General features: G+C 39.7%; 1 protein-coding gene across 1 annotated transcript in view; it reads left to right on the forward strand.

The window, feature by feature from the left end:
- The first annotated feature begins 12,324 nt into the window (after positions 1 to 12,324).
- Positions 12,325 to 26,397, forward strand: part of cfdp1 (craniofacial development protein 1) — a 31,766-nt gene continuing 17,693 nt past the window's right edge. Inside the window, exons 1-5 of the mRNA XM_033633949.2 lie at positions 12,325 to 12,656; positions 14,671 to 14,797; positions 16,465 to 16,690; positions 17,710 to 17,819; positions 25,112 to 25,243. Of these exons, the coding sequence (XP_033489840.1) occupies positions 12,587 to 12,656; positions 14,671 to 14,797; positions 16,465 to 16,690; positions 17,710 to 17,819; positions 25,112 to 25,243 (665 nt within the window). The 5' untranslated portion in view covers positions 12,325 to 12,586. The remainder of the gene's footprint in view (positions 12,657 to 14,670; positions 14,798 to 16,464; positions 16,691 to 17,709; positions 17,820 to 25,111; positions 25,244 to 26,397) is intronic.

Here is a 26,397-nt window from a genome sequence, read left to right on the forward strand (position 1 = left end):
CCATTGGTTCGACAGCCCATTGTTCCGACCATATTAAACTCATTGTTCCGAAGTCTGTTCCGAAATCATCATGATGCCCTGTGGTTAAGGTCTGGTTAGGTTTAGGCACAAAAACACTTGGTTAGGGTCAGGAAAAGATCATGGTGTGGGTTAAAATGAAAAAGAAAGTGACAAACTCATAAGCCGTGAGCCTGCTCCGCCTCAAGCCGGTCGCGGTGCACCATACGCCCGCCGCGAGCCGTTCAGCACCGCGGACAGTCGGACTAATGGGATGTCGAACCAATGGGTTGTCGAACCAATGACATGGACTCCTTCAGAGCTCCCTCGTGTCTCCAGAGTAGATGTCAGCCTGCCTCCAGACACCGCTTCCAGCAGCGGCTTTGTTATGAGTTGGTGTTTCCCTTTTGTTTGTGAGGCAAGAAATAAATCATTTTTTTAACCTGACCGCGAGGTCTTCAGCATTTTTGGTTCCACCCGTTCTCAGGTCGTAACAGCTTGAAATTAGGTGTGCTTGTGTGTCTTGAGAATCACCACAAGTGCTGAAAATTTGAAGCACCTAGGTGCTTCCATTTCCGAGTTATGAACTTATGAACACTTACTCAATTAGAGTGGAAAAAAAAAAGACAACTTATACCTCAAATTAAAAACAAGGATGTCAAAAAGGTTTGAAGCAACCTAACTAATGTTTGCTAGATATTTTCCTCTCATTCAAAAATATATGATTACTATTAATTTTTAAACACTTTAGAACCCATGGTAGTCAAGCGGGCAGATAGTGCTGTGAGTTTGATTGCAGAGGAGGATCTAAGAGTACAGGAGGGTGTGTAGAGATGAAGGAGTTCAGACAGGTAGGAAGGGGCTTGATTATGAAAAGGTGAGAGGTATAATCTTGAAATTGATGCAATATTTAACAGGAAGCCACTAAAGTTGCTGGAGTGGTAAGATCTATGCAGGGGGTCAAGTGCACTTTTCTAAAGTGTTGTTTTATTCTCATACCCTAAAACCCTATACTTTGAAGTTTGAATGCTTTAATTATTTTATATATCCTTGTGTTTTGTGATTCCTCTAAATGCTTGATCTGCATTTGTGCATATGGAATATAAATAAAGTGTATTCATATTGTTTTGTTGTAATTAAGAAATCTCAGTGTCAATGTGTAACGATGCTTTATAGAATCTGAGATTACTTGAAGAGGAGGAAACACTCCAGAGTTTGATCATTGAGCTCTCTTTCAGCTAATGGTCACCACCACAATCAAACCAAACTAAACATCAGTTCATTTTACTTGGTTTGTGTATTTGATCACAGAGCTAATCTGCTGTCCTCTCTACTAAACCCAGCAAATGACTAGCACCACTCTGTCATCTCCCGCTATTAATAATATGTGCAAATTACACTTAATCACTCGTCATTTAGGTCATCTTCAAATGGAGCCGCACGCCAGCCATCTAAACACATTACATTGTGACACGGCAATTATGTGTTATTTGGGGAGAGAAGGTATAATGGCTGTCTCTCTTTGTGGGAACATCTCTTTCTGCTTCTTATGATCTTTCCTGTCTAACACACTGTCTTCCTTTAAACCAAAATGGGCATCTGCAATTTCCAAGACTTTTGTTGGGGAGACAAATTCAAACCTGGCTACTCACCCATATGATGTGTACTTTTTAAACAACTAACAGAATGTAATCCCACTATAGTAGTGGAAGAAATTTGGAATTGTGAATTCTTAAGTGGTATTCCCCTTCTAACTCCTCTCTTTTCCCCCATCGTTGATCATTTGTTGTCCTGGGCTGATCAGAATGAGTCACGACCAGTAATTTAGTCCTGTATAACAACCAACAACACTCATTAGGTGACTCATATGCAGACACACATACACACACACACACTCAAATGAGGGTGCTTACTGTATATGGTCAGTCACCTTGTCTTATTCAAGGTGTCCTTGATTTACTCTCCCTTGTGACTGTCTTCAGAACAGACACATTATCCCATCATTTTTACTTTTCTTTTTTAAAAGCCACGTGTCAGCTGCTCGCACGTACATTAAAAGATTTTGTTTTTTGTCTAGTCTAGTGCTCTTATACATTGTTCATACTTGACACTGGGCCTCATTCACCAGTATTTTCCTACGTCTTTAGATAATTTGTTTCTAAGAAAGAAACATCAGATTCATGACGTGCTGTTAAACAGCAGCATTGTTCGTATCTGTGTTCTTATAATGACGGATCCCAGTGTCCTCGTACGTTGAACACACAGGCCAGTTGATCCTAATTAATGTAGGTTAACGCCCTTCCAATCCCCATAAAAGGGCATAAGACTGCAGGGCCATGGGCACACACAGAAATAGAGGAAGAGGAAGAAGAAGGAGAAGAAGGAGAAGTTTTATTTTACTATCAGAATTTTATCAATTCAGTCCGATAACATTTGGAAAGTAGGAGAGCTGCATGACTGAATCATTTTATCCCCATTCAAGTCAGTAGACTGTTTCATAGATAAAAATATATATAAAAATAATGTAAGTAGCTATTATGTTCTGTAGCGCCTGACTTCGTCACTTCGGCTTTCGCCATCCTGGGTTTTCAGAGCCAGAGGTGACCATATTTGGGCGTGAGGCTGGAGCTGTGGATGAGTGAGGGGTGGATTGGACTGAGAAGCCGAGAACACTATGGGCAGACTGCCTGCCAAAAAATTTTCATAACTTTAGGGCTTAATAAAATGTCAACAAGTGAGTTATTAAAAAAACAGAATCCACTCCCTGTGCAGCTGTCATAAACAAGGATATTAACTATAGAGACCAAATCCTTTTGTACCGGGCTGTAAACATGTTTCTGCTGTCAAGTTGGGCATTTTAACATTGAGTCTACGGGGATTGACTTGCCTCTGAGGCCAGCTTCAAGCAGCTCTTCAAAGAATTGCAGTTTTTGGTACTTCCATGGTAATTTTACACCAGGGAAGTCTAACTATTTTAGCTTCATGCAACTCTGAGCAGTTTTCATAGGGAATGAATGGCACCTTGCCCCCAGTTCTCTAAATACATCCGCGAATTAAAGTCAAGAATGCCCAAATGAAAGTCTGAAGGTGGTGCACACACCAAACTTAAAAGAAAAAACAAATTAGTCCTGAATTGGAGGAACTTCCCCAGGAGAACACCAAACAAGCTGTCATATTCAGTATCTTAAGTAGTGGATATAAAGTAAGACAAAAAAGATGCATGGGATGCTAAATATATGCATCCATCAAGCCTGTGACCCGCAATCAAAAACATGACTGGCAAACCGCCAGCTTAATGCATCGTGGTAGCACAGCTGTCAGGACTGAGGACAGAAATGAGCACTGTGATGCTTTCCAAGGTGTAGTATGTATGTATGTATCTATGTATCTATGTATCTATCTATCTATCCAAACTTTTGACTGGTACTGTAAATATATATATACAAATTGTTGGACTAAGAGTCTCATCCTACTCTCCAGTGTGCTATGTGTGAGCTCAGTCCTGCGTGTTCTTTAATGAAGCAATAGGAGAAGATATTCGGTCTCAGTTAATGTAGTTTATTAAGCAGTAAAGGAATAAAATTACAGAGCTCTGGGTCTCAACTTCACGTCCCTGACGAACAACAAAGGTGTGTCAGTTCACGAAGTCTGACCTCCTGTCCTTTCCCTGACCCAGTATATTTGAGCGTAACAGAGTGTCATTGTGCACGCAAGGCATTGTCCTCTTCTCATTGGCAGTTCCACTTCCTCCTTCACCACACCACGCCTCTGCCTCGTGTTAATCTGACTCCTTCCCACTGGCGGTGGGGGCGTGGTTCCTGTTTTCAAAGACAAGAGAACAACACAACTCCCTACACGTGCTGTACCTTACTATCTGTATATCACTTTCTATTCTTTTTACCATATATGAAACTAATTATCTAAGCATTGCGGTATGTGTTCCTCAGACTTCATGTCTCTTCCTCTCCTGTACTTCTCCACTTCTGCAAAGCAAACACATTCAGATCAGCTGAAATCATCTCAGTATTCTCATTGTTCACACATCTAAAACTTATACAGTACAGGCCAAAAGTTTGGACACACCCTCTCATTCAATGCGTTTTCTTTATTTTCATGACTATTTACATTGTAGATTCTCACTGAAGGCATCAAAACTATGAATGAACACATGTGGAGTTATGTACTTAACAAAAAAAGGTGAAATAACTGAAAACATGTTTTATATTCTAGTTTCTTCAAAATAGCCACCCTTTGCTCTGATTACTGCTTTGCACACTCTTGGCATTCTCTCCATGAGCTTCAAGAGGTAGTCACCTGAAATGGTTTCCACTTCACAGGTGTGCCTTATCAGGGTTAATTAGTGGAATTTCTTGCTTTATCAATGGGGTTGGGACCATCAGTTGTGTTGTGCAGAAGTCAGGTTAATACACAGCCGACAGCCCTATTGGACAACTGTTAAAAATCATATTATGGCAAGAACCAATCAGCTAACTAAAGAAAAACCAGTGGCCATCATTACTTTAAGAAATGAAGGTCAGTCAGTCCGGAAAATTGCAAAAACTTTAAATGTGTCCCCAAGTGGAGTCGCAAAAACCATCAAGTGCTTCAACGAAACTGGCACACATGAGGACCGACCCAGGAAAGGAAGACCAAGAGTCACCTCTGCTTCTGAGGAAGTTCATCCGAGTCACCAGCCTCAGAAATGGCAAGTTAACAGCAGCTCAGATCAGAGACCAGATGAATGCCACACAGAGTTCTAGCAGCAGACCCGTCTCTAGAACAACTGTTAAGAGGAGACTGCGCGAATCAGGCCTTCATGGTCAAATAGCTGCTAGGAAACCACTGCTAAGGAGAGGCAACAAGCAGAAGAGATTTGTTTGGGCCAAGAAACACAAGGAATGGACATTAGACCAGTGGAAATCTGTGCTTTGGTCTGATGAGTCCAAATTTGAGATCTTTGGTTCCAACCGCCGTGTCTTTGTGAGACGCAGAAAAGGTGAACGGATGGATTCCACATGCCTGGTTCCCACTGTGAAGCATGGAGGAGGAGGTGTGATGGTGTGGGGGTGTTTTGCTGGTGACACTGTTGGGGATTTATTCAAAATTGAAGGCACACTGAACCAGCATGGCTACCACAGCATCCTGCAGCGACATGCCATCCCATCCGGTTTGCGTTTAGTTGGACGATCATTTATTTTTCAACAGGACAATGACCCCAAACACACCTCCAGGCTGTGTAAGGGCTATTGGACCAAGAAGGAGAGTGATGGAGTGCTGCGGCAGATGACCTGGCCTCCACAGTCACCGGACCTGAACCCAATGGAGATGGTTTGGGGTGAGCTGGACCGCAGAGTGAAGGCAAAGGGGCCAACAAGTGCTAAACACCTCTGGGAACTCCTTCAAGACTGTTGGAAAACCATTTCAGGTGACTACCTCTTGAAGATCATCGAGAGAATGCCAAGAGTGTGCAAAGCAGTAATCAGAGCAAAGGGTGGCTATTTTGAAGAAACTAGAATATAAAACATGTTTTCAGTTATTTCACCTTTTTTTGTTAAGTACATAACTCCACATGTGTTCATTTATAGTTTTGATGCCTTCAGTGAGAATCTACAATGTAAATAGTCATGAAAATAAAGAAAACGCATTGAATGAGAAGGTGTGTCCAAACTTTTGGCCTGTACTGTATAGTAAAACACATAAAATCATTCTATTCCCAACAATATATATATATATATATATATATATATATATGCATATAGCCATGAAAAGGTCTATGGTTGACCCTTAAATGGGATTAAGTGCAACAATTTACTAACCAACTGATATCACTGACAATACAAGTTATATGTTAATAAGTTATTATTTAATAAAAATAAAATAAAATGTATTATTATATGTATTTGTATAATAATAAATGTATTGTTATCATTAAAACACATGTCAGTGTAATGGGAAATGGTGCGGTCTATGTTCAGATGCGCAAAACACAGCTTGACAAGGTAGGAGGTAGCAGGAAGGAAGAATCAACAAACTGGGAATAGAGTTTTCTGGCAACATGAACTGTTTGACATGCTGACAGCGCTATAGCCTGTTCTTTACACAAACACAGAGAAGCACTGATGAGGTGATGAGCTGCAGCAGGGCTGATGAGAGGATGATTCACAGGTGTTTCAGTGTCTGAATTTTGAGTGTAAATCAAGTGCTCTATATCGTGCTGTCAGGAGGTCCTTCAGTGGAATGAATGGCTGCACTCAGAAAACCAAAACTGTCGAATAACCTCACTAATAAAGTTTTTCTGTGTGGACTCAGTCACTGCTCCTGTAGAAGACATGAAATCGCTTGCTAATCAAGTGGCCCTCATATTTTATGTAAAAGAGTGGGTAACACTTAATTTGGATGATCCGGCTTCATAATGGTGCTTCTCAAAATCAAGGATGCCTCCTTGGTAGGACAAGTCCTTCCAAGTTGGGTCCTGCAGTGGCCAGGCAAGACTCTTTCCTAGCATTCTGTGAACACACATTGGAACAGGCTAACAAGTGCCCAGATGTGCGTCATTGAAGAGGATCCGCCTTCAATTCTGGCAAATTGTGCACAAAGTATTGTTGGTACTTCATGCCCACTGAGGATATGCATCCTTGGAAATTCTCTGAAGGAAGCTCTCTGTACTCGGTAGGATTTGGAGGATTGGAACAGTCCTTTGGCAGGATTTGATGGGCTCCTTGAAATTCAGCCGTTTAAGAATCCTCCCTTAACTTTGAGTTGCACCAATAGTTTATAGAGTATTTGTAACATTTAAACAGCAGTTCAACTGGCTCATTCTGTAGATGTTAAACAGCTTATCTACAGATAGTGGGGCGGCATAGCTAATCACTGGCCACCAAGCTGGAACACCTGGGCCTCAACACACACCTGAGCAGCTGGGTCCTGGACTTCCTCACGGGCCGACCAAAGACTGTGCGCATGGGGAGACAGGTCTCCTCTAGCATCACCCTGAACCACAGGGCTGTGTGTTGAGCCCCCTCCTCTTTTCCCTCTACACTCTGGACTGCAAACCCACCCATGAGGCCAACACCATATTAAAGTTTGCAGATGACACCATCGTGGTAGGCAGGATCACGGCAAATGACGAGGCCGCCTACAGGACAGAGGTAGAGAACCTGGTGAGCTGGAGCCAAGAAAACAGCCTGATCCTCAACGCAGCAAAGACGAAGGAGATGATCCTGGACTTCAGGAGGATACAGAAGCCCTTCGTCCGTCACCCCATCACCATCAATGGTGAGATAGTGGAGGTTGTGCAGAGCATCAAGTACCTCAGTGTCAACATCAGCCACGACCTGACCTGGTCCGTCAACACCACGGTGACGGCCAAGAAAGGACTTCGGAGGCTTCACTTCTTGAGGTGCTTGAAGAGAGCACGCCTCCCAAAACAGCTGCTGGTGAGCTTCTACAGGTCAGCCATTGAGTCAGTGCTCACATACTGCATCACAGTATGGTACTCTGGTTGCACCGCTGAGAACAGGAAAGCTCTCCAGTGCATCATTAAGTCTGCAGAGAGGATCATCGCCACCCAGCTCCCCAGACTAGAGGACGTCTACCAGACCCACTGCATCTGGAGGGTTAAGGGTATCATCAGAGACAGCACACACCCTGGACACTGCTTCTTCACCCCCCTGCCCTCAGGAAGGCGCTACAGAGCACTGAGCGCCCGCACAACAAGACTTAAAAACAGTTTCTACCATAGAGCTGTGACACTCCTGAACTACCCCCCTCCCACACTGATGCCCTCCTCCCCCTCTCTCACACACCCGCCCTACTCCTCAGGAGCCCCCACCGCCCTCCTCCCTCTCTTTACATCAATACACAGACATGCACACACACACACACACACACAGGCGAATTCGCTAGACGCATCCATCGCGCCGCCCGGCGCAATTTCGCGACTAATCGCGTCTTTGCATTGACTTTGCAAAACTCCCCAAAAAAACCCTTTAACGGGGGGAAAAATGGTAGAAACCTCAGGAAGAGCATGAGGAGGGATCCCTCTTCCAGGACAGACAGACGTGCAATAGATGTCGTACAGAACAGATCAGCATAATAAATTAACAGTAATCCGTATGACACAATGAGACAGAGAGAGAGAGAGAGAGAGAGAGAGAGAGAGAGAGAGAGAGAGAGAGAGAGAGATGCAGGACAGACGGTAATGACAGTAGCTTACAACAACATTAATGAAAGTAATAATATTATAGTTAATAATAATATATTAATATCTGATAGTATACATGTGTGACAATAATCATATGTGTATAATAACAGTAGAAGTATGACTAATGATACCAGCAGGAGGCATCTGGTAGCAGCACAACCACACACGTCACACTATCCAGGCTCTGGAGAAGAAGCCGAGTTAGTGACATCCAGAATGGCCGAGTTAGCAAGATGCAGTAATAGGACACGAGAGAGAGAGAGAGAGAGAGAGAGAGAGAGAGAGAGAGAAAGAGAGAGAGAGACAGAGAAGGAGAAGGTGCCCGGTGTATTATAGGGGGTCCTCCGGCAGACTAGGCGTAAGTCAGCCTAACTAGGGGCTGGTACAGGGCAAGCCTGAGCCAGCCCTAACAAATGAAGACATCTGCTGACATCACCTTAGGCTCTAAGATACTGTGAAGGTCATTTTAAGATAATGTAAAAAGGAAAAAGAAGTGATTGAGAGTCACAAAGGATAAAAATATGACAAAAGACACAAATCAGATAAAACTAGAATTACCGCCCTGCGGTTGTATGCCAGTCAAGTTTATCTTACAGTTTAGATCCATGTCTGTGAAAACATGGATGCTTCACACACATCTTCCCCTGCAGCACAGATCTATACAATCAGCACAGTTTCAAGGTGGACACCCAAGATTAGTGTCACAAATTCAGTATTTGACCAAATGTCTCCCCTTCTGTTCCTGAGATATGATGTTGAATAATGGCCAGAAAAATGTTTTATTCAGAACATTATGATGTGATAGTGAAGTTGACCTTTGACATTTTGGACATGAAATGTCATAATTTCATTATTTTATCCTACTAGACATTTGTGTGAAGTTTTGTCATAATTAGTGTATGAATTCATGTTATGGCCAAAAACATATTTTGAGAGATCACAGTGACCTTGACCTTTGACTTTCGACGACAGTTCTAATCAGTTTATTATTCAGTCCAAGTAGACATTGAATGAAACAGATGAGGTCACAGAGACCTTGACCTTTGACCTATGACAACCAAAATCAAATCAGTTTATCACTGACTCCAACTGAACGTTTCTCCTAAATTTGAAAAAAGTTCCCTGTAGGCTATCTTGAGATATCACGTTCACAAGGATGGGGCGGACAGATGTATGTGCGTATACGGACAGAGGTACGGAGGGATGGAGTGATGGACAACCCAAAAACATAATGCCTCTGCTATTGCTGTTGTGGAGGCGTAATAAGAATAAAACACTACAAATTCTATATACACTATAAACACCTTTCACTTATACAGACACTGTATGTTCATGATTAATAGTTGCACAGGATAACTGTTGTGTAGTATACTCACTATGAGATATGGAAATATAACCCATAAATATTGTTGCACAATAAGTGCTAAAATATTGCAGTGGTAAATTTTTCAGGAAGTACACACACACACACACACACACACACACACACACACACACACACACACACACACACACAGTATAAATATGAAGGATGCAGATAAGGATATTAACATCTCTATGTATTTGTGAATTGGTATGATTATGAATAAGCAGAATATTTATATATGTATATATATATATATATATATATATATATATATATATATATATATATATATATATATGTATGTATGTAACCTGAGGTAGAAATTGTGCAAATTAACTGGTGTTGTAAGTGCTGGGGGATGAGGCACTTGTTTTTTATGCTATATATGTCAAAAGATTGATCAAATAATCAAGAAAATAATTGGCAGATTAATTGATTATGAAAATAATATTTAGTTGCAGCCCTACCAACAGGTGTGTGAAACAATATTCATTAGCAGATAAAGATAAATGTGTCTGTGTGTCTCTCTCACTTCCATCTCTAGATGCTCCACTGAGTTCTCAGAGCTAATTTAACCAAACAGCATCCTCTGCTGGTTGTAAACCAGTTATTGGTTTACCTTATTGCATGCCAAATCTGGCCATGTAGTTTACCAACCATTCTCTGATTCACAATAGAAATAAACCGATTCACAATGGAATTTCAATTTTTCCGTATGTTGAATGTAAATAAGGTGCCAGAGTGCAAAAAGTGCATCAAAATAGATAATTTAAAAAAAGTGCCAGGGGAGGATCCATCAGTCCACCCAGTTGAGTGTCTGGGCTAAACTCAGAATTTCCTCATTTCTAGAAACTGGCCCCTGGACTCCTGTTATTTTGCAGAAGTGGCCCCTGGCAGAGTGGGTTTAGTACTCCTGCTGTAGAGCTTAAATCTGTGGTTCTGAGACGTCCACAGTTGCCACAGTTGAGCAATTGGTCCTATATTACAGTAGATTTCATTGATTATCATCATTACTTTTACTCTGTCTGCCTTTACTGCATAACTACTTTGTACAACTTAATGTAATGTGTTTGAAGACCTTTGTCCCATCAGGAGTAATGAAAATATACTGCACAAGACAAACAACTTCTTTTGGATGCACAATTTATCTTTTACCCTTTTGCTTTTTCTTTCACAGTGTAACTGGGTCATGAATGAGGACCTTATACAGGATAACTGAAAGAGTCGGGCCTGTAAAATCTGTGTGTGAGAACTGAGATTTATCTATAAATTGTACCTGTGGACACTATCTACTTTTGATTTTTATCTGATCATGTTCTTATCACCAACATTACGTGAGACTGATATCCTAACATGATTTCGAACTTGCAGTGTGACATGTCTGTTTTATATATATAAGATTACTTAAAATATATCAGATAATGCATGAATTGTGCCTTTTGTAGGCTAGATCCCCTTAAACAGTTGTTGATATAGTCCTGCATTTTTGTGATTAAAGAGGTTTTGGGATATTTTTATTTTAGCTGCCATTGGTTCAAATTGGAAGTGATGTTTTGGGTATGACAGGAGATCTCAGTTATATCTAACTTTTAATTGTTATGAATTAGGACTGTTAGCGTTAATTTTTTGAAATTTGCATTTGTCACATGCTGCTATTTTCGCTGCCACATGTGTTTCATATGCTATAGATGGCTGAGTTTTAAAGCTAGACCTAAGGAGTCCAGTGGTATATTATGCCAGCTTCTCAGGAAGGGGGCGAAATAACACTCCAAAATTAGGCAAAATTTTGGCCATTTTTTCCCTTGACCTCTCTCCCCATAATATCTGAATAAAAATGGGTTATGTGGATACCCACAAGTCTCCCCTTTACAGACATGTCAATTTTATGTTAGTCCCAAACAGTTTTGCGCACAAACTATTCACCTGTCTGCATGCAATGTTTATTACAGATTTATGACTGGACAAACTTGACACACAGTGTTGAGCTGCATCTCAAAATAACTTTCAGGTTTCCAGCTTTCAGCTCTCCACTTTTATGTAGCATATACTGTTGACCTGCTATCTCCACTAAAGACCTTTACAATTATATACTTCCATTACTATATTCAACAATCTTGCAGTGAATTGCAGTGGAAAGTAAAATGACAACCTGTTCCGAGGTGTACGGGATAAAGAAATGTCATAATTACGACATATGATCTCATAATTAGGAGATCTTATATTGGAATTATGAGATAATGCCTTTTTTTTCTAATTCAGTTTCTGTAGTGGTGAATTATGTTAGCAGTACAAAATTTTTGTATTGGTTGTTTAGATTATTATTGTGTATCTAATTCATCAGGCCTACACTTCAATAACAACAGAATGTGTGTCTCACCATGGCAATAAAAGTGTCAGTTTGAGAGTATCACCTGGAAAAATGTAGTTTGGGTTGTGTGTTTGAGGAGAAGTCCTTCATCATGTCTTTACTGTTTCTATCTTTTTTCCTCTGAATAGTATAGTAGAGCTCTTAAGCTATCTAAAATGATATCATGTGACGAGCTAAGACATTTGGATCATAATCAAAAATCATCAAAAATAAATAAGGTAAATTATCACAAAGTGTCTCACTTGTCACCCTATTTAAATACCCTAGGGTATATCCAGCCCACTAGGTGGCACTAATGCATCTTAACCTTGCTTGGTGCTCGCCACAAAAGAAGATAAGCGCAATAGGCGAACAGTTTGAACCTCGGAGCTTGCCGTCGTCGCCACAATAGGACGTCACATTGTATTCCTCGTTTCCAGAAACGGACAATAGTACTCCGTTTCAAACATTTCAGCACACTGAATTAATTGCATGTATCACAGAATTAAAAGAGCAGCATTTGAACTTTATTGTGTAAGTACATTTGGAGCCAGTTAGGACTCCGTTTGTAACGCTGTGAAAGCAGTAAATAAGCTAGTAGGAAACACTGGCGCCTTGAAGCCCCTTTTTCCTTGTCTTCAGTAACATAGCTGTCTGACGCTTTTCCTCCAAAATGATGAACTATTCTGACTACGACTCTGATGGATATTCATCTAATGAAGATGCAGACTACGTCCCGTCAGGTGAGCGCTGTAAACCCCCTGTGTTGTTAAAAGCGGCGGCAAAGCAACGTTAGTGTACTGAAGGAAACATCACATGGAGGGTTCTCGTGGTTTCAAGTGTTCAGTGTTATAGCTTATGAATTAGTCATAGAAGATGAATACCATTAGCTCAGTCACAACGTTAACAGTCACGCATTAGAGATGATAATGTAGCTGCTGTGTAAAAAAACCTCATCATGTAAAGTGACATTTTAACGTGCTGTTCCTCGGCTCTCTGACTGTGTACCAAAGCCCGTTAAGAAAACGAGCATTTATCGGTGAATTGCTTCTCTGCAAATATAAACACCTCGATGATCAAATCTGAAGAGTCATCAGTGAAAGTGAATCTACTGGTGATATCCGGCTTGAATTTCGATTCATCCAGCAGCGCGTATATTAATGTATTTTCAATCTCTTACATTCTGATGTACCGTATTTAACGTTTTGTTAGGGTCACTAGCACATAGTTAAATTGTTTCAAACTGTCCTTCCCCTTCGTCAGGTTAACATTTCATCATCAGTTATAGTGTGCATGTAATCTGCTTGATGTGGCTGATCACTGATTAGATGATGATGATGATGATGATGATGTTTAGTTGTGCACACTAGTGGCCTCTTTATTAACTACACCCCAGCTCAGCCATAAAATCTACCTTTACCAATTATCATGCTCAGTTTTTGTGGACATTGTCAGAAATATGTCATTTCAATTATATGTTTATTAATGAGCTGATAGTTGGGGCAGCATTCCCACCCAACTACCACCCTGTTATTGTATGGAAAAATTCTGCCCACCTTTTTGGCACGCTAGTCCCTTTTTCAACATAGAAACTTCATTCAGACATCGAAATGTTGAGCACAGTTAGAACATGAATGCTTTTATTTTGATCACCCATGTCTTTCAAACTTTCTGAGATATTCACCCTTTTTACGGGAGATTTTCTGCATCAGATGAATGGAGGAATGTATAAGTTAAACTCAAATTTAAGTTTTTTCCAAGCATTTTCAAAGCCTGTTTCTTCATTCCTACGTTCATGTAAAACTCCATTCAGACTATAAAATGTTCCCATCTTTCATACGTTCTGGCTTGTAAGCAACTTTGAAATCCCATTCAAACTTTTTTAAATATTCAGACTTGTTGCAGCTTGGTAAAAATGCCCTTCTCAGGTTTATACATTGGTTTCTATGAAATAAAATGTTTGAAGCTAGAGTGGGGGACTCAACCGGCAGTTCAGAGAGCTTCTTAAAGGTTTCTCTTTAACTCGCTGTCACGCCCACAGTTTTAATTCTACATATCATATTTTGTTGAAATGGACTAAAACTTTCAAACAATGTTGCTGTGGAAGCAATCTGACCTACACTTTGAACTAACTGAAAGTTAGAGAAACTCCACCAACTGTTGCATTTAACGCAATGTTAACTGAGACCAGAAATCTTAAAATATTCAACAGCATTCAGACATTAATGGTATTATTCAATACTTGAAGCCAGCATTGCAGTGTAGCGTCAGCTTTTCAACATGCAGCATTCACACCCACAGTTTCTTCAGAAATTGCATTCTCTAGTTAAAGGTGGTGTTGTACTTAACTACATTATATACTGAGAGGTGTTTCTATTTTTGGTCCTCTGTCCTATTTACAACCATGATGGGGCAGAATGTAATGCAGTCCAGTACATCTGTTGATCTCAGTGCTGATAATATTAACACAGAGATTTCCCGCTATCATATCACAAAAGAGCTGGGCAATATATCAGTTTTATATTAATATTGTGTTAACGCACTAGATATTGTCTTAGATTTTGGCTTCCTCCCACAGTCCCAGTCCCAAGACGCCATGATTAGTTCAAACGGCAAAGTGATTAAAATCAAATTAAATAACAATTAAATAAAAATAACCATACATTTGAAATTCAGTAAACTGTAATATTGAATTAATCCCCTGCCCTGTCTGTTAACTAGTGGATCTCTGTGTATACACATCCTGTTCTTCCTCAGACGATAACCTCAGCGAGGACGACATTAATGAGTGTGAAAAGGAAGACCCTCTGCACGAGGGTGACAGTGTGCCACATCCTGGCGATGTCATCAAGAAGAAGAGGAAGAAAAAGGACATCAGTATGAGGTAAGATACTGAAAGACTTGTGGTAGGACAGTCAAGGAGAGGACAGAGAACATTCTGCTCCAGTGAGACATACAGGGAGACGGCTACACTAAGCTAGCTCACTGTAAGATGTTTATTAATGCCGAGACCAGACCAGAAAATAATAGAGGCTCATCCGATAACCTACAGGTCTGGGGTCTCATTTATAACCATTAGGAATGCACAACACAAGGTCTGACCTGAAACTCTGACGCATACCTAGGAGCATTTTGGAGGCAGTGGAAATTGGTGACACAGATGGTGAGGTGGTGAACTGAGGTGAAATTGTAGAAATTAACTGTGAGAGACATCATTATATGTATAATAAAGACTTTCACACATTAAATTTCACCTGATATTAATATCATATTACTTATAGATTGATAGATTGATAATCATTTAATCCAGTGGCGTTATTAGAGCTTATGTTAGTGAGCCATAACTTTTCCATAAACACCTTTCAGTTGTAAATATTATAAGCCAACTCAAATCTCACCTCGAATGATATGATTGCGAAACGGAGTGTCAACAGTTTCCAATAATATCTTCTAGTACTGTAAATACATATCACCAAACGTGTTTTAAGTTTTCAGATAGTTTTTGTTTGTAAAATCGCTGCATTGAACACGATTAGGCACACACAGAGTGCACTGGAGACATTGTGGTGGCAGACGCACACTTTTCCTTCTCCAGTCACCTTACATACACCTTCACCACCTACATATATGGATTGTGTAAATCACTTAAGTCTGGAAATAAAGCCAGTGCCAGCTCTCACACAATTATTTAACTCCATATCCTCACTTTGAGTCCTAATCATAATGCAGGCCAAGATCATGTAACAAACTTAGATCAGTAAATAAATTAATTGTGTTCACTTATCAAACTTATCCCAGGGTCGATGATCCACTATTTGTCACAATCATTTTTGGCACAGTGGGAAACAGTCAGTCTAAATGCTGTAAACATACAAACACTGAATATTACATACATTGTAAAGCATTCTATTTCATGTCTCCATCTGCTGGTGGGCCATCTTGATAAGAGTATGTGTGCAAAATACCATGTTCATTCCACTACAGAAGAGAGTTGATGATCACTAAAATAAGGTGGGGAAAAAGGTGTATATCAGTATAGGTTATCAGCTTAGTAAATTGTTATACATCGGCATATCAGATATCAACAAAAAAAATCCAATATCGTGCATCAGTAATATTACCCAAAATCCTGTTGGTAATGTGTTACATTACTTTGTTACTGCTAAAACGTAATACATTACTGTAATACGTCACCCCAACGCTGGAAATACCCTCCAGTTTCTCAGTATGACCTGAATTCGGCAATAAATATTAGGCCCCAGTTTTCCCACTTTGTTCTGAGTCGCTGAAGTGGACCTGGACCCAAACTTCAGTCCGACAACATGGATAAAAAACACTTTATCAGCAGGCATGTTCAGTGACTTTCCTAAATTCTTGAATGAAATGTCTGCCCTTTTTATCCAGTCAACAAAATTCAGTATCTTTCAGTGCATTTACTACAGTGTTTATTTTTAATCAAAGATACATAAGAAAAAACTTATTTCTTAATAAAAGTCTGTGATGTGAATGTTGATAACGGTTATTCGCTGGTGTCCTTGAAAAAATCTACAGAAAGAGAAAGAAAGGAGTACTGAAGGTAGACAAGGAGAAGGATGGAGATGGAGCAGAAGAGGCCCCGCCACCAGAGGAAGAGGTGGGAAAATTCACTGAGGCACACGAGGATGATGAGGCAAAGCAGAAGAAAAAATCCGATGACCTGTGGGCGAGTTTCCTGTCTGATGTCGGATCCAGACCCAAAGACCCCACACCTGCCTCACAGTCAGGTACCACACAGAAGGTAAATTTGCTCAAAACCAAAATGTACAAAGAAGATGGCACCATGTTTAAAATGTAAACGGTTTGAGGGTACCAAAGCATCGAAGTGCTTTCATGTGATTAACCTGTAAAGTGACAGGAGCCCTGCAAATGTTTCAAAAAGAAACATAATGAGTTTGCATGTTCTAAACAGATTTTCCCTCAGTCATGAATTTCCTGGGAAAGTAATGAAAATTAAAAAAATTGATTTCCAGGTCTGGAAATGGTTTGGAATTAACAGAATGTTTTGAAAAGTTTTGAATATACATTGTTTTGGTTATTATATAAAATGTTTTCATAAAAATCCCAAAACAGGTCTAACATCATGCAAAACAAGTTCCTTGCATCACTAATTTAAACTCTAGTGCTACGCTGTGTCACCACTGAAACGTCACCAGTATTACATGATACACATAGACCAGACTGGCATTGTGTCATCACCAAGGCCACGCCCCCTTTTGTGGCAAAGACACATTAGGAGATAAATGGGAAAATGCCAAAAAGCTGATGTGTATCAGGTTAACCAAGGCTTCCACACTGAGATTTTCAGGCACATCAGATTGGTGAATATTCACTGTCAGTGTGACAAATCACTAAATGATGCTGGTGTCAGCTGATGGAGAGCTGCTGAAGTGGGGGGGAGCTACGACTATGACTGTAGTCATGCAGTGTAGCAGCATCAGACTGTCGGCTCTGATTTGATTGAATCACCAGAGGCCTGTACTACAAAGCAGGATTTGGAGTTAGCAGATTAGCAGGAACAGCTAACCTGCTCTGCTCTTCTTCGAAAATAAGTATCCATGGAAGAAAGTCTGGAGTCTCAGGTAATAAAGGAGTAGCCTATATATTGTTATAGGTCAGTTGTAATAGTAGGTGATTTAATTGTTCCAGGGCTCTATTTCCACTGGTTTTAAAACACAGCGTCTAACAAACAGAGAGCTTGTTTACAACTCTGTCTGTCACCTTTTCTCTCCCTGACTGATTCTTTTGTTTTATCCTCAGGATGATTCCTCAGTATTGCAGGCTGAGTGTTTGAGTCCAACAACAAAAGCATCAGAACCTGCTAAAGTCACCATCACGAAAGTTTTCGACTTCGCTGGAGAAGAAGTGAGGTACGCCATCATCAACAGTTTGAGACAGTTTGACTGTGAAAAGATTTGTTTTTCATGAACCAGAAAAAGGAAGAAAATAAACACATGATTAAGTATCAAATAATTTAATCGGGTAGAGCTTTCACATGTAAGTTGAAACTTACCTGAAACATAATGTAGTAGATAAATTAGATAAACTACACAGCAGATAAGAGTTCCTGACATTCTGTGTGTATCATTTTTTTTCATCCATTAATGCAATCACTACACCTCACAGCATAACTTCAAATTGTAAAGTGTATAGATGATGATAATGTCTTTGCTTGGTGGCAGACCATTTTCACATTGACCAGTAGGTGGTGCCACACACACACACACACACATACACACGGTTGATGGCAGTACTGTGTAGAAGGGCTTTAGTCAGATATGAGTTCAGTTTTATGTAGCTCTCTCAGAGCCTGATGTCTCACATACTACTATGAAGTGTCAATGTGAACAGGTGCACAGTTATTTAAGCACTTAACACATTCACTTCAGAGTAGGGACACACCTGTATCCGATAAACTTAGTCGGGAAAGCACAAACAATACGATGGAATACGATGATTAATTCCACCTGAAGTTGCTTGTTGTTATTGTGGGGGAAAAACATGTTTATACATTATGTTTCTTTAAATTGATAGAAATGCCCATTCCGCTGACAACATTGGACTTTGATTTTACGAACTATTTATTTCATTTATGACACACAAAAGTGATCCCTATGTTGTGTTTGCCACTATCAGCGCACAGTAGGTGAAGCACATCAGGAGGAGGCATCATGTGCAGGAGCAGTGAGTCAAAAGCCCAGTGTGGTAGCTGGATTTCTGTCAAACCCTCACAAACTATACATTAAAATCAAGTCTGGAACCTGTGGGGTTTTTTTCTGTATGTGATAATTTCTCCTATTTAAAACACTCAGTCGAAAAATGTTAAAGAATGACGATTCACCTTGTATTTAAGTCAATATTCATACATTTAAGATGTAACACGCTGAATGTATTAGCAGTACGTTTCATGGAATTTTAACTTAGCGTCCACTGTCACCCTACTAAGTATTTCATGATTATTTAAACAGATGGAAATAAAAAGACCTAAGAAACAAAATGCAAATAATAGGAAATAAAAGTTCCCCCAAAATAAATGTAAGTAGTCCTCTGAAAATGTCCTTTAAAAAACTACTTATTTATTTGAAATAGATCCAATCATTTATGTATATTTTGCACTACAGCCCTTTTTACACAGAGATGGCGTGATAGAGCCTCTACGAAGTCCATTCTTTACACCGCTTTTGCATTTTTACACAGAACCAAACAACGGCTGCATCATGTTTCTTCAGTGTGTGATTTTAGACAGCATGCTGGCAGGTGTGATGGGCGTAATACAACAGCATCAGCCTCCATTGTGACATATAACGTACGTGTCTTTAGCACTTTATAAACAATAACAATTGCATAACATGGTAAAAACAATCATTTACCATCTCTGTTGGTGGCTGATCTCATCCTCTGCTCCTGGACCTCACTGTTTTCAGTTCTTCTTTATTGAGTTCGCTGCTAACTGCTATCAGCTACTTTTTAAAACTCTCGCAGAGGGTTGCACATATAACATGTCGTCAAAATGTAACATGTGCCATCCATGATCCCATCCTGCTGGCTGTCTTGTTTATACAAAGTAGAAAACAAACAAATCTGGTTTGTTTCTTTGTGGTGTGCGGATTTACTTGTTTTCTACTTTGCTAGATGTTTCTTTGGTCCCGCATGCACTCCATTGATCTTGGGATGTGTTTCTTTTGTACTGTTTTTGTCTTGTTTATAGAGACATCGCTTTGGCACTGTTACTATCTCTGATGCCATCTTAAAGAAAAGACAACTCTTTCTCCCCATTCTGTGATTTTGCCGTCTATACAGAATGGCGAGGCGGCATAACAGCATGAAATTCCAACTTTGTAGAGCCAGTGTAAAAGTAGCTTATGTAACCAGCTCGGTGATCATCTGGCGACCTGTCCAGGGTGTGCCCGATTTCTCGCCCAGTGTCAACTCAGGCTCCAGCCCCTTACAGCCCTGAATAGGATAAGCAATTACAGATAATGAACAATGAATGAATGAATGGTATTCCATAGTACTGGGCTTCATACTGTTCATAAACTTAGTTTAGTTAGAAATAAAAATGAGAGAAAGATGACAAGCAGGCTACAGTATGAGGATGTGGAAATATATTTCCCAATTAATTATGTGCCCATATGAATAATTAATCTGATGCTTTAAAGGTACAACAATTGCATTGCCAATATTGGAAAACACAACATTTACCTGGTTTATCGTGACTGATTGTATAAACCGATAGAAGACCATGTCCGGTCTTCTATCCAAATACAGAGACTGATAATTTTGTTGGTTGATCAGATACAGATTATGATGTCTCTGTACACCTCTAGTTCAAAGTTGATGAATATGGATCATAACCACCCCAGAATCTGATGTGGGAGTCGTCAGTTAACTTCTCCATCACTTACATACAGTAAAAATGCTGAAGTTTGGCTTTTACTGTTCTCCCAATAACCAGCAATTAAGACAGTGTTCCGTTTTTAATACTGTTGAAACCAGTATTATTGAAAAAAGAAACGGGACCTGGCTCTCATGTAGTAAATCATTAACTCTAGCACTACCCTCAGGACAAACTTTACAGACCTTTGGGCTTTAAGACCAGCAAAGTCTCCAGCATGTTTATTCTGTCCAACGCTCTAATGAACATTTTCACATTAAAGCTGGTAAAGAGTAGGCAAGTAGGAATTTGTTATATTAATTATTAATATTACAAATGGAAATTTAAAAAATTCTGTCCATTGGATTCATTCTGCTACAATAATAGTTAATGATTGAAATGAGAAACTTTATCTTTAAAGGGCCAGTGTGTAATATTTGGCATGGTTTATTGTCAAATCTGAATCTGAATCTGAATATTCTACCCATTAATATGTCTATATAAGTGTATAATCGCTATAAAATAAAATTTGTTTGGTTTTCGTAGCCTTATAATTATGCTTTTATATATATATATATATATATATCAAGGGCCTTGCTTTAGAGAGGTCGCCATCTTGCGCTGCCATGTATGTACGGCAGACCGAGTGGACAATCCAGCCAGCCAGAGAACGCGTTTCGCGTGTATAAATGAACTAACGAAGACAGCGGAAGGAAGGAAGAAGGAGGAGGAAACAGCAGAGAGTGTTAGTAGTTCGTCGATAGAGAGTAGTGGAAGTGTTTTTTAGTTATAAAGTTTGGGAATGGACCACACTTACCATGCAACAGGAGAGAATGAGCCCGAACCGTCATCTGCGAGGAAAAGAAGACGCAACTTCACTCCTTGTGATGCACTCTCTGCGGCGCTTTTCCTCCTGATGATGTATCTCCCAACAATGGTAGCACCAAATCCCATTCTGTGCAGCAAAATGGGAGCGGAGGATTCAGCCTCTCTTCTCGCCCGCTCAGCATCCAAGTTCCTCATCTGTATGCTCCGAATCAAACAGGTATGGCTCTGGGTCTGTGTCTGCTACAGGAAACTCTACAAAATCGTGTTCAAAGTCGTCCATTGCAGATACTATAGTCCGGAGGTATTGCTAGGCTAAATAAACAGCTGAGCTCTGTTTACCGGCTATGCTTTCAGTCAGTGTGCGGGCTGGAGATTGGTGGAGCAGAGAGGGGAGGGGGTGCCCGCTAGGTATCGTAAACGAGAATGTGTGTATGGAGTGTGTGTGTTACGCTAGAAGAGTCAGAGTTTGGGACGGAGTCTTTTACCCCCTGGAGTGTTACCGGAGTTTCTGGAGTGCTCAAATAAACAGGCCTTTTTCCCGAACGCTCCTCTGGTCTCCTGCTCGTGAGGGATTCATTACAATATCGTAACATGGCTTAGATTTCTAAATAAACATTCACCTCGTTGCTAGATAGACCTACTCCTGAAAAACTCATGTCTGCGCAAGGCTTTTTGTCCCTACGAGGCCACCGTCATTTACCCGACGGGAGGGGTGAGCGAGTGAGCCCTGCAATCTAGAATTTGACCACTGATGTCACTGTTTTCAACAGTTTTCAACCCATTTTACACAGTGGCCCTTTAAAATTTTATCTCATTAGATAAAATAGATGCTGACAATTTCTTTCTTTGATAAACATAATTTGCAGTTGAAAAAAGGTAATACATCTCAATATATGTTATCGCAATACTCAGCATATTGCAAAATGTTTAAATTTGCAATAATATTGTATCGTGACGAAAGTATTGTTTAGCCTCTGGTGATTCCCACTCTTAGTGAAGACTGGAAAATAGATTTTATCTCAGCCTCAGCAGCACGTTTAAAGCAGACCTCAACAATTGACCCTACAATGTAGGCAGTAATCCCATGCTTTAATTATATGTAGCTGACAGTGTGAACAGTTTAATTAGCCCCTGGAACAGACTCAGTTTGCAGTAATGTTTCTAACTGAGCCTGAGTAATTATCACAGCTCATGACATTCCTTCAATAAGAGCCACACAAACAGCCGAGTGTTTCCCCATAAAAACAGTATAATTATGACTGTGTAAGATGAACATACTGTATATCACACAGACAGCCACACCCCTGCAGTCTGAAAAGATGCTAGTTATGTGGAGCGAGTAATGTCCCATCCTAAATGTTTATGTCTGAGTGGTCTGTATTCAGAAACCAGATATGATCCTGGATATAATTCATCTGATTGATTATGCATGAAGCTGTGTGCTCTGTAATTACAGAAGCATAAGATTAGTACATGGATGATGGTTGTAACATATCCCCAGAGCCACAAAAAAAACTGCTGCAGGCTCTAATGTGTGATTTGAGCATTGATTTTTCAGTGAAGACGGCCGTTGGCACCAAATACTGCGATATTTCAAATAGTATCCAGAGGACCACCAGTCAAGCCTGCTGTTGCCCTCGTGTCTTTTCAGGCTATTCTCCTCAGGACTCCGATATCTTTCTTGTGGCTGAGACAAGACTCGCCCTCACTGTGTGCTCTGTGTAATTATGGCTGCATATAATTAGCATACATAACAGGGAAAGCCTTTCAGTGCCGCCATGATGGATGCAAGTGGTTGTGGAGTCTGTGCAGCACTGATGTTCCCAGAGGATGCAGTGGTTGTTCCTCATATAGCCTCCCTATCTCACCCCATAGTGAGACAGGGACACATCTGTGTCTTACTCTGTGTGTGTCCTTTTATATAGCATGTGCTTAAAGGCAGAGGCAGAGGCGAGCATACACCCTGTCTTAATATTTACTTTTTAACATTTAGATGCAGAATGGGCTCAGCAGCTGTGTGGATTAGATTTGTGTTGATGGATCTTGGTCTTTTATCATCATAAAAAGATGATATTTCTGCATATTTGTATGTATGTATTTGTTAAAGAAAGTGCACATTAATCAACATTTAAATGTAAATGTGTGAAAATTAACCAAGATTGACTAATTGTTTGTTGACTAAGTGTTGTTGTTAGTCCTGTCAGACTGTGCCACACTTGTACATATACAGTAAAACTAGTTAATTTGGTGTAATAAAATACTGTATCAGTACCTTCCAGGCATATTCACACAGAGATTTTATGCAGCCCTAAGCAGATTTCCTCTCATTACTCATGATGAGGATGACAAAGGTTAAATGAACCCTTGGGGAAAATCAGCCGAGGAATCTGTTCAGAAACATCCACTGGGCTTCCACTGATAAAGAAATGATAGGGATATGCATTTACATTCAATCTGACTCACATTTATGTGTGTATGTATGTAATGTAGAGCATAATGGAATACTAGAACTCTACATGGAAGCTTATGTTTAAAGAAATATAGCCTATATATGTTTATGCCTGCCTTTGAGGAATCTAACACTTGATCGGTTGTGAATTATTAGCCTGTCATGCACTAAAACTATCCTACTGTGATTTCAGACTTTTTTTATTTGTGATTGTGATTTATAGATTATGTCTTAGAAAATGTGGACATAGCTGTTTCAGGGGTGTCAAACTCTTTTTAGTACATGGGCCACATACAGACCACAGAATTTGATCACAGGTGAGCCGGACCAGTAAAGCCTTCGCATAATAACCTAAAAATAACACCTCTACATTTTTTTCTGACTTCAAGTGTAAAAAAGTCCAACTGCATTCTGATCCATTTACAAAACAGATTAAGCACAGTTTGAGATTTCTTAAGACCAATTAGTGCAGCCTTAAGATTATGTCTGTTTTCCCACATTCAGTCACGTGATTACTCACCGTCATTACATGTGCATTTTTCAATACATTTCCACTCGTGTAGTAATGCTGCCACCACCACACCAAACTGAAGTGGAAGTTGTTGAGGAAACAGTTTAAGTTGTTTCCTGCCTTACAAAACATTTACTAAAGTTTTGTCAGTGCCTTAGCATCAGGGTTCCACCAATATTGTTTTAAGACAGAGGTCTGAAAGAGATTCTTGTACTGAAGCTGCTGATTGACAATATTTTGCACAATGTTCAGTATATTAGAATATGACCACAGAACTGTATTCTGGTCAGGGTGGAAAACCTCTGAAGAAGCATTTTACATGACTGACTACTCACTGTTGAACAATCTGAAACCTGACACCTCTTACCCTGCTGGCCGCCAATGTTGTTAGATGTTGATATTTGATTGAATTTAGGTTATGATGTCAGGTGACCAAAATTCAATGTCACAGCAAAGGTGTTATCACTCTTATCATGACATAAGACTGTAAAAAATAGGAAAAAATAAGACGGGTATAGACAGTGATACTGTCTATTGACAGTTTAATTTTTTCTCTTTTCTTTCGGTGGTAGGTCATCTTCATTGGTGCTTTGATGTAATTTGCTTGGTACAATAAAGTGATCCATTGTCTCACTCATGCTTTCCCCTTTTAATTGTTATCATCCCTCACACTGGCTGCCAATCAGGGCTTTAGATGTGTCACACACTTTCCCTCACGTGAACGGCGATAAATAGGTTAAATTAAATGGAATTAACTACATGTGAGGATAGGGACCTCTGCAATACACTGGTTTGGGTTGGACAACTATGGAGTCAAGGATTCCAGGCCCAGTTGAATATTGCAGTTACAATGTGTGGTTATCACAAAATTCCACGGCACACCTGGATTGGCATCACAGTACACCAGTGTGCCCCGGTACAGCATTGGAAAACCACTGCTCTAGATTCCAATGAACAGCTCTGGAGTTGAGCCCACTGTGTTTCTGTCTCTGTCTGTCAGGGTGGATAAAGTGGTATCAGCAGACTCCAGGGAAGCTAAGAGTTATCTGAAGAGCCAGAACACCATACAGGAGGAGAATGGAGACAAGAAGAAGAGCTCATCACCCAGTGAACAACCTCCTCCTGGCCCCAGGTGCGCACACACCATTACACATAACATTCACACCCCACACCAACAAATTTGGATTATCATAGATTGGCTGGCCAATATTTGACACTGCAACTTGTAGCAAAGTGTAAAATGCTGCGTTTAAGGAGCCCCAGGGTTTCCTGAGTCAGAACATTTGAAGTTGCACTTGTTGAAACTTTACAGAGATGGCCTCTGTAGTGAATGCTGTGGATATTTGCTGTTGTATTGTTAAAGTTAGACTCCATTCATCCTGCAATTTGTTTTACCCATCACAACTATCAGGAGCAGTGGGCTGGTGAGTGCCTCAGTACAGCAGAAGTGGTATGTGTGCGTGTGCGCATGTTTCATTGCATTTCTAATGTCCTTGGGGCAATAATAACAAAAATCAATGTTTTTTTTTTAAATATATGCCTCTACCAAATGGTTGAGAAGTCACTCCATTGTAATTGTAAAACAGAAAGAAAAAAATAAAATTACAAACCATATACTGTTAAAATGCTAGTAATATATTAGTATACCAACATAGATCAGTTTGTTGCTATGGAATTTTCTCATCAAATATATGATGGAATAATATTAAATATATGATAATAAAAACAGTGAATATTAATCCTTTTTATAATTTGACAAAAAATGTAAATTTATTATCTTAGCATCACTACCTTTACCATAAAAGAATAAGTCAATTGTTAGTTGAATAAAAAAATCATACTTACTAAATTATCTAAGCATATATACAATGGATGACATTACATGCATTATTTGATAACAATGAATAATCAGAAGTGTTTTTCTTTGATAGCAAATAGTCAGTTTTAGTTACATAAGCTTAGCTTCACTACCTTTAACATCAAAAGAAAAAAAATCAACTATTTAGTAGACCATGTTTTTTTAAGAATTATTTGATCCTTATTAGACTCAAAATTTTTGTATAAAATTACATAAATCGGTTCAGTAAAACCTATAAAACTACAAAATGTTAGAAAAACTTGCCTACTTTGGAAAATCCCACCACACAGCGCCCTCACATCTGGAGTGACTTATTTTGTTACCAACTTCCTGTAGAACGTAAACAGAAAAGGCATACTGTTTGCGGACACAGCGACATCTATTGGATTTTTTTTTTGCATAACATACCTTGAGATAGTTAGTTCAAC

This window comes from Epinephelus lanceolatus, chromosome 5 (genome assembly GCF_041903045.1).
Source record: "Epinephelus lanceolatus isolate andai-2023 chromosome 5, ASM4190304v1, whole genome shotgun sequence".
NCBI lineage: Eukaryota > Metazoa > Chordata > Actinopteri > Perciformes > Serranidae > Epinephelus > Epinephelus lanceolatus.